Genomic DNA, 17,773 nt, shown 5'->3' on the forward strand with positions numbered 1-17,773 from the left:
GCTCTCCTACTATGGGTCCACGAGGTACACATCTAGTAATCAAGAGTAGTACTTTTCTGTCCTGGTTCACAAATGTGTAATCCCAGGCAGACCAAAGACAATGAGGTCCTGGACTTAGCCGGAACTATTACTCAAGAAGCTCTCATTCCCAGGGGATCAGAAAGCTGGCAGAACATCAGTCTGGAGCTCCTGGTGGCCATCATTTTGCCTGAGAATGAAGTGAACTGAACCCCTCAAAAACAGGTTTTAGAGAGAAGTTTAAAATTACAACTGGGGCACCAGATCTTAAGGCTCAAAACAATAGGGTTTTATCATTGTCAGATTATGATGTTATAACGCCATCTCTGAAAATAAATACACACTTATCCCAGAGTCTCCGAAATCATTTTAGAATCTAACCTCTCTCTAGGAAGTAGCAAAATGAAAGCATTTTTAGTAGTCTGACAAAAGCTGTCCATTATTCTCAACATTAAAAATTGAATGCAATGATTTAAAGAAAAGTAACACATTATTGTTTACCTAATATGTTCAGAATCATGTGGTTTCTAGTGATTAGAATTTCATCATGCTTGGAAAGGAACAGATGATGGTGGCTGAGAAGCACATCCCCTCATAAAAGACACCTAAACACTATGCTTAGGATGACTAATATTAAGGATTTGAACATAATACAGTTTTCCTCAAAGGAAACAATCTTAGTTTCTAAAGAGCGTTGACTTCTGACATCTCGATTCCTGATTTCAGTGGCTGCCCACTGTGTACCTCTGCGTCACACTTAGGACCAGTAAAGTACATGTCAGATAAGAAACTACTCTTCACGCAGTAGTAACAGAAGATACGCTTAAATCCTATGGTGTGAGGCATGGTGGGCCACTCTCCACACAGAGAACACTGTTTGCCGCTGGTGGCTAATGTATTGTCACTATTAGGAGCACCAGGAAGAGGAATACACCATGAAGACAACTTAGCTTTCAACTTCTGGATATTAATAAGTGGTAAGAGCAGAATCAGGAACTCAGCAAAACCATGCCAGAGAAGTTCCCTATTCATATACCCAAAGCCAACTTCACGTATGTTTTGGGGCTTGCAAAATACAGAACGAATGCCTAGGAGACGTTCTGTCAAAGTTGCAAACTTGCCCCTCTGAAGGAAAATCAGGAAATTAATCAGCCCACCTAATTTCAAAAGTCCAACTATGATATTCACACACTGCCTGGCTTTCCCAAATGATGCCAAATGACAGTTTCGAAACAGGTCATAGCAGCGCTCTTCCAGCCACGTCCCACCAGTCGTACACAGAGCATACCACAGCTTCTGATTCTTACTCAGCTTTGGGGAAAAATCATTTTTGTACAAAACGATTGTCCCACGGTGGCATTTTTAGAGTAGACGGTGAATCGCCACAAGAAAAGCCACAAGAACGCTTTCACCTCTGGTTCAAAGTGGGCTAACAGCCCTGGCTTAAATCCATGAAAGCACTGAGAAAACTGGGACCAAACTAGCTGCTCCAGGGCCTTGTTCAGTTCAAGTGCATCCAACTGCCTTATTCTTAGCACTCTGTCCTTTTCGTGTTCTCTTCTCTGGAAGCCATGTCTTCTTTGAAAGTCTCTTTTTCCCCTTCCTACAGCTCCCTCAAAATTTCACAGCTTAGAGCTATGGCAGGGGAGATTTTTGCTGCAAGTTCTGTGAAATCCTTGCCTCATACTAGCCAGGAGCTTATTGACAGGCAGTTAAGGAGGGAGAGGTCTTAGGAGTCTGGGAAACGCCCCTGTTCCACATAACTTTCTGAGACATTCTCTGGGAAGCTTGGTTTCTCCCAACAGAACCTGGATTACCCATGCCTCATACAGTTTTATCCTTTGTTGTTTGGCACATCACAACCGTCTGTCTTAGAGAATTGACCCCCCTTTATCATTATGTAATGCCCCTCTTTTTCCTTGATCACTTTTTTTTATTCTGAAGTCTGCCTTGTCTAAAATGAATATAGTATTCTTTCTTTCAATTAGTATTAGTGTGGTATATGTATGTCCATCCATCTACTTTTCAACTCTATGTGTATTTAAAATGGGTTTCTTATGGACAACATGTGGTTGATTCTTGTTTTTAATCCACTCCCAACAACCTCTGTCTTTTAATTGGTGTTGTTAGACCACTGATGTTCAAAATTATTGTTGATAACATTGAATTTGTATCTGCCATATTTGTTACTATTTTCTATTTGTTGCCCTTGTTCCTTGTTCCTGTTTTTTTCTTTTGCTTTTTTTCTGCTGTTTGTGTTTTTGATTGAAGATATGGTATGATTTCATTGTCTTTCCTTTCTTAGCATATCAGTTACACTTCTTTTTTTACTTTTTAGTAGTGGTTTCCCTAGACTTTGGAATATACATTTATAACTAATCCAGATCCACGTAGATAACATTATACCAACTTCATGGGTAGTACAAGTACCTTATAATAAAATAATCCTAATTCTTCTCTCCCGCCCCTTGTATCATTTCTGTCATTAATTTCATTTATACATAAGGGTGTATGTGTGTGTGTGTGTGTACACATATACATAAGCATATGCTATTATTTTTAACAAATTGTTATTAGATCAATTAAGAATAAGAAAAGTGGAAGGTTTTTTAAATCTCCTATGCCTTCTCTGATGCTCTTTCTTTCCGTATGTACATCCAGGTTTCTGGCCTGTATCATTTTCCTTCTTTCTGAGGAACTTTTTTAACATTTCTTGCAAGACTATCTCTTGCTGGTTTGCTGGCTACAGAATTCTAGGTTGGTTGTTTTTTCCCTCAATACTTGAAATATTGCACTCCATTCTCATTTGCCTGGTTTTTGAGAAGTCAGATATAATTCTTACCTTCACTCTTTTATAGGTGAAGTATCTTTATAGGTAAAGTATCTAAAGTAACTAACAAAATAGTTAACCGGCATGATCCCAATTTTACAAATATATGTTATTTTAAGATTGGTAAGCACACATCAAAATGATAATATTGGTTACATCTAGTGGTTAAGCTATAAGTGATTTTTGTTTTCTTTGTATATTTTTGTTTATTTCTAATTTCCTACAGTGAATTTTTGAAATCAGGAAATAAGTTATTTATAGAAATAAAGCAGTTCAGGGGCACCTAAGTGGCTCAGTCAGTTAAGCATCCGACTCTTGATTTCAGCTCAGGTCATGATCTCAGGGTCATGAGATCATCGAGCCCCACATTGGGCTCTCCACGCTCAGCGGGGAGTCTGCTTGGATTCTCCCTCTCCCTCAGCCCCCCACCCCCACCCTACAAGCTCTCTCACTCTCTCTCTAAAATAAATAAGTCTTTAAAAAAAAAAAAAAAGGAAAGAGAGCAGTTCATTCAGCACCCAAATCTTGGTTTCTAATACCAATAAAAAGAACAAGAGAAATGGCTTAGAGAAATGATTGATCTATATGGGTAGATAAGTAAGCCTGGAGCATCTTGTGGTGCCAGAAAGTAAGGGAAGTGCTCAACAAACAAAACAATGGGAGTATATCAACAGAACATGGGAGCCATTTGGAGGAGCCCTCAGTGATTTCAGCAATAGAATAAATAGTGCAGTATTGAATTATATCCCGGAGTATAAAATATCCAGCAGTCCATACTGACATTAATGACTGAATAAATAAATGGATGAGAATAGAGAAAGCTCCTGTGCAAAATTCCCGATGATTTATATAGATACTCTGCTGTCAGGAGGTGGACTATAATTCCCACTCCTTAAGTGAAGTACAGGCTGTACGTTGTGACTTTCTTCCGAAGTGTGCAGTGTGGAAAGGGGATAAGAAAGCATAACTTTCCTGTGGAGAAGCTTGGCCTCAAGGTCAGCATCAACAGTGTTCATGTTGTGACAGTATTATGTGATGAGAATGGCACTATACCCCTTGGTCTTCCTCCCCCCCCAGGAGCCCATTACCCTAGTCTAAACATGAGAAAGACATCAGACATACCCAAATTGAGGGACATTCTACAAAATACCTGACCAGTATTCTTTTTTTTTTTTTTTTTTTAAGATTTTATTTATTTATTTGAGACAGAGAGAATGAGAGACAGAGAGCATGAGAGGGAGGAGGGTCAGAGGGAGAAGCAGACTCCCCGCTGAGCAGGGAGCCCGATGCGAGACTCGATCCCGGGACTCCAGGATCATGACCTGAGCCGAAGGCAGTCACTTAACCAACTGAGCCACCCAGGCGCCCCCCCTGACCAGTATTCTTAAAGTCTGTCAAGGTCGTTAAAAATAAAGTCAGTCTGAGGAACTGTTAAAGTCTAGAAGATCCAAAGGATATATGATGACTAAATGTAACGTGGTATCCTGGATAGGATCCTGGAATAGAAAAAGGAGAAAACTAAGGAAATCTGAATAAAGTATGAACTTTTAGTTAATAATAATGTATCAACTTTGGCTCCTTATTTATGATAGATACACCTTAGCAATAAAAGATGTTAACAATAGGAAGAACTCAACTTTTTTGTAAAACTGGAAAACTATTCTAAAGTTAGTTTGCTTTAAAAAAAAAAAAAATCAATTATTTAACTGAATAATTCACCACTCTTATTTTTAAAAGGTTTGAGTTACATTGGAGATGCTCCATGGGAGAAATTTGCAATTTCTGACATTTGTTTTTTGACCCATTTTTCTCAAAGTATGAAATTCTCATTGCATGAGACTGACTTTCCATTCAGAGGACCGTTTGATGTGCAGCATTCTGTGGTTCATCTGGGTACAGAATTTTCCGGTGAGGTTTCAGGGCAGGAGTCGTAATATATATAAGGAGACAAGCAATCTGAAGAGTCAAGAGTTTGTATATATATCCCCCTTTTCTAAGATAAATATAAAGGTGTATATTATAAATTACCATGGAGGTGTTTGCCCTGCATAAAGGCATTGTGCTTTGTGAAAGTACTGGGTGGGAACGAGTGGGCATCTCTTGGCCTTGGCTGTTTCACTCCCACTTGCTCAGTGTAGACCTGGGTGCGAGGCCACAGTGGTGCAGGGCAGTCTCTCCTTTCAAGGGACCAGTCCAGAAACACTTGAGCCGGGGACGGTACCCAGAGCACACTCACCCCGCAGTGTGACAAACAAGTATAGTCAGATATGGACACTGAGCTTAATGGCAAGGAGATGGGAGTGATCACCAACTGCCAGCCCTTTTCTAGATATTACTGAAACAGATTTATTGAGATGTGTCAAAAAAGTACTGCATCTCATGGGGCACTTGGGTGGCTCAGTCGGTTAAGTGTCCAACTTGACTTTAGCTCAGGTCTTGATCTCAGGGTCGTGAGTTCAAGCCCCTCATTGGGCTCCACACTGGGTGTAGAGCCTACTCAGGGAAAAAAAAAAAAAAAAGTACTGCATCTCAGATATAAATAGGCAAAATAAAATGATTTAAGGTTAGTTTTCTGTGTGTGGCCAGTAATAAAATTATTATGCAGTCTATAAAGTCTTAAAGAGAATGGTATAACAGTTTGGTATAACAGTTTTAAAGTATCTTAAATGATAAAACCTTTCAAACATCTTACCACATTTTGAAGAAATAAAACAGGGACACGTAAAACTTCTTCTCCCCTTCCTTCCCATTGTCCTGATACTAATATGTATCATTTCCTAGCATTTTTTCAAGACTTTACTGTGTGTGTGTGTGTACATATTTGAATGTATTAATATACACTGGTTTTGGTATTTTCACAATTTATTTAAATGATACACCAAATAAATATTTTTGTTACTTTTTCTTTTCACTGATCATTGGTTCATGTGATAAGTATACATCTAGTTCTTTCATTTTAGGCACAGTATAATGTTCCTTTATATGAAAATAAACCATTTTATTTCCATATTTCTGTGGGAAAACAGTGGTTGTGAGTTGCCTCCCCTTTTTTTTTTTTTTTTTAAACTGGTCATGGCTAGGGGCACCTGGGTGGCTCAGTCATTAAGCGTCTGCTTTCGGCTCAGGTCATGATCCCAGGGTCCTGGGATTGAGCCCCGCATCGGGCTCCCTGCTCCGCGGAAGCCTGCTTCTCCCTCTCCCGCTCCCCCTGCTTGTGTTCCCTCTCTCGCTGTCTCTCTCTGTCAAATAAATAAATAAAATCTTAACTGGTCATGGCTACATGATTTTTGTACATGTGCCCTTGTGAACACGCACAAGAATATCTTTAGGGTAGCACCCTAGAACTAGAATATAAGGTCACAGATGTGTGCCTCTTCAGTCTTAACAGAATTACTCTTCAGAGTGCTTGTACTTACATACATGCAATTTATACATTTCCATTTCTTCACATCTATACAAAAATGGCATTATCAGACTTATTCATCTCTATCAGGCTTATGTGCATGATGCATTTTTCTGCTTATTAATGAAAATTGTACATCTTTTTTATGTTTGAATTTATGGAAGTTCTTCCAAAAATTGCACATTTATTGCCTTTAACTGGCCTGGTATTTCTTGAGGTAAAAGGCCCTTCACTGGCCTTGGACCTGATGCCTCAGGACATGTAATAAAAAGCTAATACTGCTGCATCCATCATAAAGTTGAAGGTGGATTGGAGGGACAGTTTAGACCTTGCCTGTTTATTTGTCATATTTATTTATGCATTTTTATTTTCTTTGTGCTCCATTATCAGTGACCATGTCTCTTATTGTTGTGAAGAGTTCAGATAAGTTACCTGATTTCTTAGGCTTCTACTTAAGTATTTAACAAAATTTTCTTTTACAAAGTACATTTGCAGGGCACCTGTCTAGCTCATTCGATAGAGCATGCGACTCTTGGTCTCGGGGTTGGGAGTTCGAGCCCCACGTTGGCTATAGAGATTAATTAAAAATAAAATCTTTTTTTTAAATCTTTTTTTTTTTTTTTTTTTTTTTTTTTTTTTAAGATTTTATTTATTTATTTGAGGCAGAGAGAATGAGAGAGAGAGAGCACATGAGAGGGGGGAGGGTCAGAGGCAGAAGCAGGCTCCCTGCCGAGCAGGGAGCCCGATGCGGGACTCGATCCCGGGACTCCAGGATCATGACCTGAGCCGAAGGCAGTCGCTTAACCAACTGAGCCACCCAGGCGCCCAAAAATAAAATCTTAAAAAAAGAAAAATTAAAAAATAAACAATTTTACCATACACTCCAGCAATTATATTCCTAGGTATTTACCCAAAAGATGAAAATTCATATCCATCCAAAAACCTGCATGTATATGTTTACAGCAACTTTATTCATGATAGCCAAAATGTAGAAGCAGCCAAGATATCCTTCAGTAGGTGAATGGGTAAACAAATTGTGGTACGTCCAGGCGATGGAATATTATTTGGTGATAAGAAAAGAGCTATCAGGCCATGAAAAGACGTGAAGGAGCTTTAAATGCATATGGCTAAATGAACGAAACCAGTCCAGAAGGCTACATACTATGTGATTCCAACTGTGTGACATTCTGCAAAAGGCAAAACTGTGGAGACAGTAAAAGAATCAGTGATTGCCAGGGATTGGGGGGGGTGAGGGGTGAATACATAGAGCACAGAGGGTATTTCACGCAGGGAAATTATCCTTTATGATTTGTCATGATAGATACATGACATTATGCATTGTCAGAACACAGAACTGTGGAACACCAATGGTGAACAGTCGGCTGTTAATAATGATGTACCCATTTTGGTTCACATTTGTAACAGATACTCCACACTGATGCAAGATACAACTAAGAGGGAGAACTGGATGCAGGGGAAAGGAGATAAACCTAAAAGTGCTAAAAGAATCTATTCAAAAAAAGTATATTCTTTTTTTTTTTTTTTACTTTTTTTTAAATACTTCATTCAGTTCAGATTTTACCAAGTGTAACTAATTATGTGAAACAAATGTTATTTTAAATAGAAACTTTTTGAAGATTATTAAGTTTTATTTATGAAATCTAAATTGTTAATTTATTCTCAGGACTACTAACATTTTCTGTGGATCTGTAAATAAACAGTTCATGTTAAAATTATTTAATTCCTTTTTGCTTTCTTTTTTTTTAAGATTTTATTTATTTGAGAGAGTGCAAGAGAGCACAAAGCAGGGGGGAGGGGTCGAAGGAGAGGGAGAAGCACACTCCCCACTAAGCAGGGGGCCCGATGCAGGGCTCAATCCCAGGACCCTGGGATCATGACCTGAGCCAAAAGGCAAATGCTTAGCCGACTGAGCCACCCCAGCACCCTCCTTTCTGCTTTCTTAAAAAATGAGTGGTATAGGGGCGCCTGCTTCTCCCTTTCCCTCTCCCCCTCCCCCTGCTTCTGTTCCCTCTCTCGCTGTCTTTCTCTCTCTTAAAAAATTTTTTTAAAAATGAGTGGTATAGGGGCGCCTGGGTGGCTCAGTTGGTTAAGCGACTGCCTTCAGCTCAGGTCATGATCCCAGGGTCCTGGGATCGAGCCCCGCATCGGGCTCCCTGCTCCGCGGGAAGCCTGCTTCTCCCTCTCCCCCTCCCCCTGCTTGTGTTCCCTCTCTCGCTGTGTCTCTCTCTGTCAAATAAATAAATAAAATCTTTAAAAAAAAAAAAAGTGGTATAGAGTATGTATTTTGTATATTTTTCTTCCTGTGTGTGGTTAAATAATTTAGAGCAAAGATTTTGTATGTTACTATATTAGAAATCTTTCCAAATACTGCGATAGCCCAGGTAATCTGGGATGTTTGTCATGATGCTAATAAATTTTTTATGACAGAAAATACTTAATTTTATTGATGCTAGGATACCTCTTCTAGGACACTTTAGCCTCCGAAATCAGTACGTCTCTTTACAATGAGTAACATCTTAGATTTAGTGAAATAGGATGTCTTATAAGGCTTCCGGAGAAGGAATTTCATAGTCGTTACAGAATCACTGTAATTCTTCAGATGAGGCTACAGGATCGCTCTGACTCTCACCTGTGTCTTTCAGATGCTCTCTGTGTGGGTATGTGTGCAGCCATCCTCCTTCTTTGAAGTCTCACATGTGGAAGCATGCAAGTGACCAAAATTACAACTACGAACAAGTAAACAAGGCTATCAATGATGCCATTTCACAGAGTGGCAGGTATCTGATCCTTACCCCTTCCCTTTTTGTACGTAAACCAAAGTGAGGGTTAAACCTGCTAGCCTTACATTATAACCAACTGAGGATTTGGTGTGCTTTGTTTTGTTTTTAAGGGTTCTGGGGAGATCCCCTGCAAAGATGCTCTTAAACAGCAGTGAGGAAAGAGCCGATCCTGTCACTGGAAGTTCGGGAAATTTGGTATCATCCTCAGAGCTGATTTCCCAGGCTCCTGGTGAAGTTGCAGGTTGCAACGACAATGAGAAACTGAGCCCTACAAGTAATACCTCATATAGTTTAGAAAAAAACTCCAGTCTGGCGCCTCCCGGCATGGAGTATTGTGTTTTACTCTTCTGTTGTTGCATTTGTGGCTTCGAATCTACCAGCAAAGAAAATCTCTTGGATCATATGAAAGAGCATGAGGGTGAGATCGTAAACATCATCCTCAATAAGGACCACAGCACCACTTTGAACACAAATTAGATTGAATAACTACTTGAAGAGGAACACGGTAGAAGAGAAATCCTTTAAACCACGGTTTCACCTTTGCGCTATCAAGTAACTTACTAGACACAGGAGAAATAGTTGGTGTGGTGTTTGGGTTTTGGTTTTTGGTGGTTTTTTTTTTTTGAGGAAGAGATGCATGTGACTTTGGAACCAAATTTGCAGTGTAATAAAAAAATTCCAAGTGGATACACGGTAATGATATTTAAATATTCTGAGTGAGGGGAAGTGGGTTGAGGAGGAAGCAAAGATGTAACCCTGTGTTAACCCTGTTACCTCTTCTTAGTGTTGAGTGTATTTATTATTCAAAGCTTATCATAGTGTAGAAATGCAAGCAAAAGAATTAAGAAAGAGCTTTTCTGGAACTATTCTAAAACTTCTTGTTGTAAAAGTGTCACAGTCTTAAACAGAGCTTAGTTTTCTTCTTCATTCTGAGCTTGGACATGCCAACTCTAGAGGGACGGGCCTCTTGTGAGGGGTGGGGGGCTGCTGTCTGAGGGGTTTTCACTATCACCAACAGAGTCAACAAGGATAAGATACCAGAGGGCTTTGAAATGATCTACCTATCAGTCTTTCCCCAAATCGATAGGATTTAATCATATACTCAGTCTAAGGTACAGTACTTTTTTTTTTAAGATACATTACTTATTAAAAAAGAAAGAGACCTCTGAATCCAAATCCAGAGTATAAATAGGCATTTAAGAAGTACATTATTTGTCTTAAATTTACAGTGAATTTCTTGTGAGCAAAGGAGAAAATAGGTGAGTTCCCACCTGCCTCAAACCAAATCGGAAGGTTCGTGAAAATGGGGACTCGTTTAGCACAGCACATTCCCAAAGGCTCTTTTCAAAGTGTTTGACAGAACACTGCAATTTTCTCCATAGCCACACATGCTTTATAGTCCTCTCTCCCAAACTAGACCAAGCGTGGTATTGCAAAGGTCTATTCAAGCAACAAAGTATGAAAATTTGCATTTGATCATCAGACCTTGGAAGTACTTGGAACTCTTAAATAAAAATCATTTGGGGGAAGAGGGGCGAAATTCAAAAGCCCCTTAGAATGAGTACTGCTGTGGAGATTTTATTTCCGGGAGTTTATTAATCTAGTTGTACTTAGCATAAGAGGTATAATCAAATGTGGCTAACCTATAGTAAAAATTCAGGTTGTTTATAAAACTTTTAATAACAAACAACATTTGGCAAGCCCACAGGGTTTCTCCTATCTAGGTTATTCCATTTTGTCAGTGTGCAGTAGGACATATGGAAGACCAACTACCAGTGCTTTCACACTAAAACTCGCCATCGCATACATGTGATCTTCTCATTAATTACACAGTTTGTATTATAATGTGTTTCAAAGCGAAGAGACGAGGGGTGTTTTTGTTTTTGTTTTTGTTTTGGCTTTTGTTGTACTGATCATTTATTTTTGCATTGTTTTGTCAAAGTAAATTCTGCGTACAAGTCAAAAGGCCGGTGCACCATGCAGTGCACCATCTTCATGGTGCTCTTTCTGAACTTGATTTCTAACATCTTCTAGTGCTGAGGCTGTGACTCTGATAAACTTAGAAGACATTGAAAACAGAATTTTTTGAGTGGACTACTTTGTAGACATATTTTAGGATAGAATTCCCTTCCCAAAGTCCAGGTACGGATTGAATGAATTAGTATTTTTAAGGTCGCATCAGGAACTACTTAAGTGGGGCCAGGCCATCTTGAAACATTGTTTAAGGGTTTTTTTTAAATCTAATGTTGATGATGATATTTAAACAAACGATTGATTGTAACTTGGTGGCTGTTTGATTTAGGTAGCTTTAATTTATTTATGGGAGTTAATACCACTCTGATAGGTGATTTTTAAAAAAGATAAAATGAATTTATATATATACACTAAATTATATCACCCAAATTCACTGCATGTGGATATATATTTTCTCCTGTTTTCAGAATTAAAACACAATTATACTTCGTTTCAAATTTAAATATTTTAAATGGTTCCATTTTTATCACTCATTCTAAAAATTAACAACCTTAGTAGCAGGATTTTGTTTTATAAAGTTTCCTTGGTTTTAATTTCATGTAATCAGTTGGAATATATTAATAACCAAAAAAATCCCAAAAACATCAATAGTGAATTTTTTAAATTACATTCAGTTCCCTAAACCACTTCCATTGATTGTTACATAAATTTCCCATTTGGAATCATGGATTTAAAATTTACCTAACTCATGGAGAAAAAATTAACCCAGAGGTTCAAAACCTTTAAACATTCATCTGATCCTAGCCTAGAATATCCTCAAACGCTTTCCCCGGGGCTGTAGGAGGAACCATATACCATGGGTGTTCTGTACCTTCCTGTTACCATTTCGTGGCAAGCCTTAAGTGACCACTGTCTCTACCAAGAACAATTGAACACTTCTAAAAGTAATAATGAAGGCTAAGTATGCAATTTTAATTGTAGAAGAGATAGGTATTACACTAATCAGTAGGAATTATCTTTGTAGGAATAACATTTTACTTGTAGTAGATCTTTTGCCATAATAAAGCTCATAGTATTTGTTTCCCACTCTGAACACTTTACACAGTTCTAAGATTTGATAGTAAAAATAGTTTTTAAAAGAAACATACTGGATGTGAGGCAAAGGTGGGGAGGGGGCAAGACGATGCATTCTGATCATTATAAGTAATACTTTCCAGGGGGCCAACATTTTCGCTCCTCCTCTAATAACCCAGAAGATGGTGGGCAGCCCCAGTGTTCTCCCAGTGCCCTGCCTGTAGATTTTAGTTCCGTGTCCGGCCTGCGGGGTATACGGAGACTGACGGAACAAAAGCCTTTGTTCTAGATCTCTCATCCTATTCGAGGTAGCTCTTGGTGGCTTCTTTATTTTCTTTGTCTTTTCTCACAAAGCAGATGGTGGGCACCCATGTTTACATTGTATCTTCCCACAATGTACTTGGCTTGACAAAGACAAGCAGGCTTCTCTATTGAGACTTATTATATTTTTAGTTTTCATAGACACTTATTTAATCTTTTTTTATTGTACAGCAAGGTGCTCTAAGTAATATTCTATAAAATATATTTAATAGAAATTTGAGTTTGATATTCATGGACATGAATACATGTATTTTTTTAAAAAATGAGTATTGTGTAACACTATGGCATTGCTTCTATAGCCAAAGTCTAAAAATTTCTGGAACACTGACATGTAAAGACTACAGTTAATTCTGACACTGTATCTTATTAAAATAGGATGATTTGCATTTTGTAAAATTATCCTGCACATCGAGCTGCATGCCTTAAAAGCCTAAAACTCTAGGATTGTGTTCATGGTAGGACAGTTTATCTGTTCAACAAACAGTGAAGCAAGGTCTATAGTGCTTCTTTAACTACCTTTGGAAATACTGTACAATGTTAGAATAATTTATTTTGCTTTACAGGAGTTTGTCATGTATTGACTTTAATATTGTATTTTGGTAATAAATTTTTTGTTAAAAACACTTGCCTCTATGTTTTATTACCAAAAAGTTCTATCCGGTTTTATCTTAGAAATGTTGATTTGGTCACTTGGAAAGTTAGGTTCAAATACTGACGAACTTCCCAAGGGTTGAATTTACGATTATGGCTTAAGATTACCCTTTGGGGGGCACCTGGGTGGTGCAGTTGGTTAAGTGCCTGCCTTCAGCTCAGGTGATCCCAGGGTCCTGGGATCGAGTCCCACATCGGGCTCCCTGCTTGGCGGTAAGCCTGCTTCTCCCTCTCCCTCTGCTGCTCCCCTTGCTTGTGCGCTCTCCTCCCTGCCCCCTGTCAAATAAATAAAATCTTAAAAAAAAAAAAAAGATTACCGTTTGGTAACTTGTTAAATTATCGCCAACTAGCATTAAACCCTGTTACACAAAAATGGAAGAGCACTTAGTTCATTTTAATCATTTTAAAAATTCAGTCTACTTTCGAAGCTTTTTTTCCCCTTGCTACACGGTTCTCCATTTTATCTTCCCAATCACATTTTTAGACACTTTCAGTTCTGATACAGGGACAGTGCGGAAGACCAGCTGTGTTAAGGACAATTAGCATTCTTTATTGAAGGCCAAAAATTGGAGTGATGTGTGCACATCTTGATCATTTTGTGGTCTGTATCAGATACTTTTTTTGAATACGATTTGTTTGTTGCATTGACACGTGAAGCTAACATCATCTGACTGTATCATAGCTCTAATTACCCATTTGTGCCCCAGCATCCTGGGCCACCTCAGCTTAGAGTGTCTGAGGCCACATACCTCTTCCCAGTAGCTGTAATCCCTTGGCCTGTCTCCCTCGAGGCAACATAATTCTGTCCCCTGTCTTTGAAGAAGCAAATGCCAGTACTTCGTCACTACACCAGACTGGTTGTAGAAATCCCAGCATGGAAGTTCTAGAACATAATGCTGCAACTTGGCAGCCACAAGCCACGTGCGGCTGTCGAGCACCTGAAACCTGACTAGTGCGCTCTGAGCATACAGCACACAACAGTTTTGAGAACTTAGTACAAGAAAAGGTAAAGTGTATTATTAATAGTTTTTACGTTACATGTTGAAATGATACTTGGGGTTAAATAAAATAGACTATTAAAATAATTTTACCTGATTCGATTTTTCTAGTGTAGCTACCAGAAGATTGTGAATTACACATGTGGCTGTTGTAATTTTCCTGTGGGACAGTGCTGGTCTAGAAGACCAAACTGCAGCCCTGGCCTGCCACTTGTTTTTGTAAATGGAGTAAAGCCATACCCGTGGGTTTCCGTGTGGCACGTGGCTATTTTCAAGGTACAACAGCGGCGTCGAGGAGTTGAGACAGAGACCATATGGCCCACGAAGGCCGAATTAGGTACTCTTTGTCAGATAGTAAATAGTTCCAGAGAAAAAGTTGGCTGACCTCTGAGCTGGAACAATGGTATGACCCGTGCTTTAAAGCTGCCAGAAAGAAAGAAAGAAAAAAAAAAAAAAAAGCTTTTTCTAGAAAAAGCTTTTTATAGCACTGTTTTCTAGCTAAATCGTATTATTTCTCCCTCTGTAATTTTTATAAAGTCTTCCTGTTCTTCCACAGCCCTTATCAATAATTTATGACTTAACCTATTTCATCATCTCTGCTATTTAAAGCCACACATAATTTGTTTTTAAAATAACAGTGCACCGGCGCCTGGGTGGCTCAGTTGGTTGAGCGACTGCCTTCGGCTCAGGTCATGATCCTGGAGTCCCGGGATCGAGTCCCGCATCGGGCTCCCTGCTCGGCGGGGAGTCTGCTTCTCCCTATGACCCTCCCCCCTCTCATGTGCTCTCTCTCATTCTGTCTCTCTCAAATAAATAAATAAAATAACAGTGCACCATTAAATAAGAAAATAATGCTGCACTAAAAAGTCCTGTCTTGTTTTCCTCCCGACAGCCCGACAGTGTCGCCGGTCCCCTGCCTGCTTCACCCTTTGGGCGCCCCGGGCGCTTCAGCTGGTGTGGCTGTTTTACCCGCACCCCCGACCGCTGTGCCTGGTAACCTGGTAACCGGGTCACTGTGGAGGCCACGCCCCTCACCCTGGGGACCGCTGAGGGAATAATCCAGGGTACACAGAAGAGAGTCTTTGATGCACCTCTTTGTGGTGGATAATAGCTTGTCTGAGTCTAAAGCCACATTCACGGAGGTTGTAATTGGCTTCAGTGTAGATCTGTTGACCAAACTGGCCGAGGGAAGAAAAAGTCACAGTACTTTCCTTCCTAGATGTCTTCCACATCCGCTGGCAAGGATGTAAAACGAACATTTTCAGCCCTGTAAGTTCTTAGAAAAGTTTGTAATATGACCTGAGCCATATGACGGGCTTACGTAGGTAGTGTGTTTGGGTTTATAGCTCAAAATCCAAATGACTGTAAGTAAGGTGCTTGACCCATTTCCAGGTTCCTATCTGTGCAGCAAGACCCAGTTTGACTAGACCTCATTTTGTGGTGCTGCATTTTCCTATTTGAACCCTAGTGTTTGTAAGATGATGACATACTTGGTTTTCTTGTCTACTGAGTATTTTTTCCATTAATGGGTAATCACTTTCACTTGTTTGCCTTACAAAAGTAGATGATAGTAGATCTTCCTTTGTTAAAATTAAAGAGTTTAATTTTAGGCATCTAATATAAATTCTTACCATTACCTAACTAAATTTATCAAATGTTGCTGTCTTTTGGCTTCCTAACTCAACGACATTTACATCGATTGTCACCTAATCCAGATAGTGAAGGCACCATTGAGTAACGGTTTGCAAAACTGAATGTAAGTCAGGGACTTCCACAATAATACTGAGGTACCTGGGTCCTTTGTTTGGAAAGGACATTGCATGTTAGAGGTAGATGGGAATTTGACTTAACACAAATCAGAAGAAAATGAATCTTGACCATGAGCTCAGACTTACCTAGTTATTTCATCTTTCTGATTTCTCAGCTTTATCTTTTGTTAAAAAGAAAAATGAATACTTACCCATGTCATTGGCACTGGTATCAATAATAATGAAATGGGGTTTTTAATTATTAATCTTAAAAATCATGACCTAGGGGCACCTGGGTGGCTCAGTTGGTTAAGCGACTGCCTTCAGCTCAGGTCATGATCCCAGGGTCCTGGGATCGAGTCCCACATCGGGCTCCCTGCTCTGCGGGGAGCCTGCTTCTCCCTCTCCCACTCCCCCTGCTTGTGTTCCCTCTCTCGCTGTGTCTCTCTCTGTCAAATAAATAAAATAAAATCTTAAAAAAAAAAAAAAATCATGACCTGAAGAGATGCTCAACAACATAAGTTATTCGTTTTTCAGGTCTTTTATTAGTACCTAATAGCGTTATTTAAAGGTCTATTATCACTACAGTGCACATCTCCAGATTTTTGTATTTTCCACTTGTCATTTTGTCAATTTTTGTATCTGTATTTCAGAAATAATGTGGCTGCATTTTTACTGAAATAGGCACATCAATCCACATCTTGCTCTTTTTGTTTATATCTGCAGTCCTATTTAAATTCAGTATTTCCAACCACAAAAGGTGTTAGAAAATTCTATTTCAGGCTTGAGAAAAAGTACAGCAGGACGTGGTTCAAATCTTAAGCTGTATTTATTTCTGATCTTCTACAGCTCATGTTGTACAAAAAAATAGTCCTGCCGGAATAATTAAATAAATAAACCCAGTGTTTTCAAGGTTACCTTCATTGTTCCAGCCCTTCTCCGGTGTGAAGCAGGAGAACACAGTTGGTGAGGTGGTGTCTTTCTAGAATGCTGATACTGGAGTCCATGCAGAGTATCACCATATAGGTCAAAAAAAAATCTGAAATAAGGCTCTTCAGAACCTGTGCCCAGCGGGAGCCTCCTTGTGCCTGGTACATGGATGCTGATGAAGCCGCCCCAGCAAGCTGCCTGACAATGTTGAAAACTAAACTTCGTAATAGCAGGGGGAAAAAAAAGTGTGACTCTTCCTCATGGGAAAGCGGTGCCCGCATTCCCATCTGAAACCAGGGGAGGAAGGTCTGGGCGACAGCCCACCAGAGCTGCCCGCGGAAGGGGTGCTCCTGCCTCCGCCAGGTTGGAACACGGCCTGGCTTTACCCTTTCTAATAACTTTTTTTTTTAAAGATTGTATTTATTTATTTGAAAGAGCAAGAGAGCACGAGCAGGGGGAGCGGCAGGCAGAGGGAGAAATAAATACAATCTTTTTTTAAAGATTTTATTCATTTATCTAACAGAGAGGGACAGCGAGAGAGGGAACACAAGCAGGGGGAGTGGGAGAGGGAGAAGCAGGCTTCCCGCCGAGCAGGGAGCCCGATGCGGGACTCGAACCCAGGACCCTGGGATCATGACCTGAGCTGAAGGCAGTCGCTTAACCGACTGAGCCAACCAGGTGCCCCCATTCATTTATTTTATTTTATTTTATTTTTTTAAAGATTTTATTTATTTATTTGAGAGAGAGAGAGCACATGAGAGGGGGGAGGGTCAGAGGGAGAAGCAGGCTCCCCGCAGAGCAGGGAGCCCGATGCGGGGCTCGATCCCAGGACCCCGGGACCATGACCTGAGCCGAAGGCAGACGCTTAACGACTGAGCCACCCAGGCGCCCGGCTTTACCCTTTTTAATCTCTTAGAAGTTCAGCTATTTCTTCGGCTTTCTGAAACGTAAGCCTACCTCACAGAGTCACCTAGCTCAAATGAGACCGTGTCTAAAACAGTCGAGTGCTGACACAGTTCTGGACA

At 39.8% G+C, this 17,773-nt stretch overlaps 1 protein-coding gene and 1 pseudogene across 5 annotated transcripts in view; one reads left to right on the plus strand and one right to left on the minus strand.

Annotated features, from left to right (window-relative positions):
* ZNF507 (zinc finger protein 507) overlaps positions 1–12,802 on the plus strand; it is a 44,527-nt gene extending 31,725 nt beyond the window's left edge. For 4 of the 5 annotated variants that reach the window (XM_045891197.3, XM_064581249.1, XM_045891199.3 and 1 more), the window contains 2 exons: positions 8,915–9,049; positions 9,163–12,802. In XM_045891197.3, the coding sequence (XP_045747153.1) occupies positions 8,915–9,049; positions 9,163–9,529 (502 nt within the window). In that variant the 3' untranslated portion in view covers positions 9,530–12,802. Of the gene's footprint in view, positions 1–7,676; positions 8,045–8,914; positions 9,050–9,162 lie in introns of those variants that run through there. The other variant, XM_064581251.1, reaches the window with a different exon arrangement.
* Positions 703–1,591, minus strand: LOC123855509 (peroxisome biogenesis factor 2-like; annotated as a pseudogene).
* Positions 12,803–17,773: the final 4,971 nt, after the last annotated feature.

The sequence above is a fragment of the Mirounga angustirostris genome, unplaced genomic scaffold (genome assembly GCF_029215605.1).
Source record: "Mirounga angustirostris isolate CCGP_5_RB_7025 unplaced genomic scaffold, mMirAng1.0.hap1 SCAF_16, whole genome shotgun sequence".
In the NCBI taxonomy this organism is placed as follows: Eukaryota; Metazoa; Chordata; class Mammalia; order Carnivora; family Phocidae; genus Mirounga; species Mirounga angustirostris.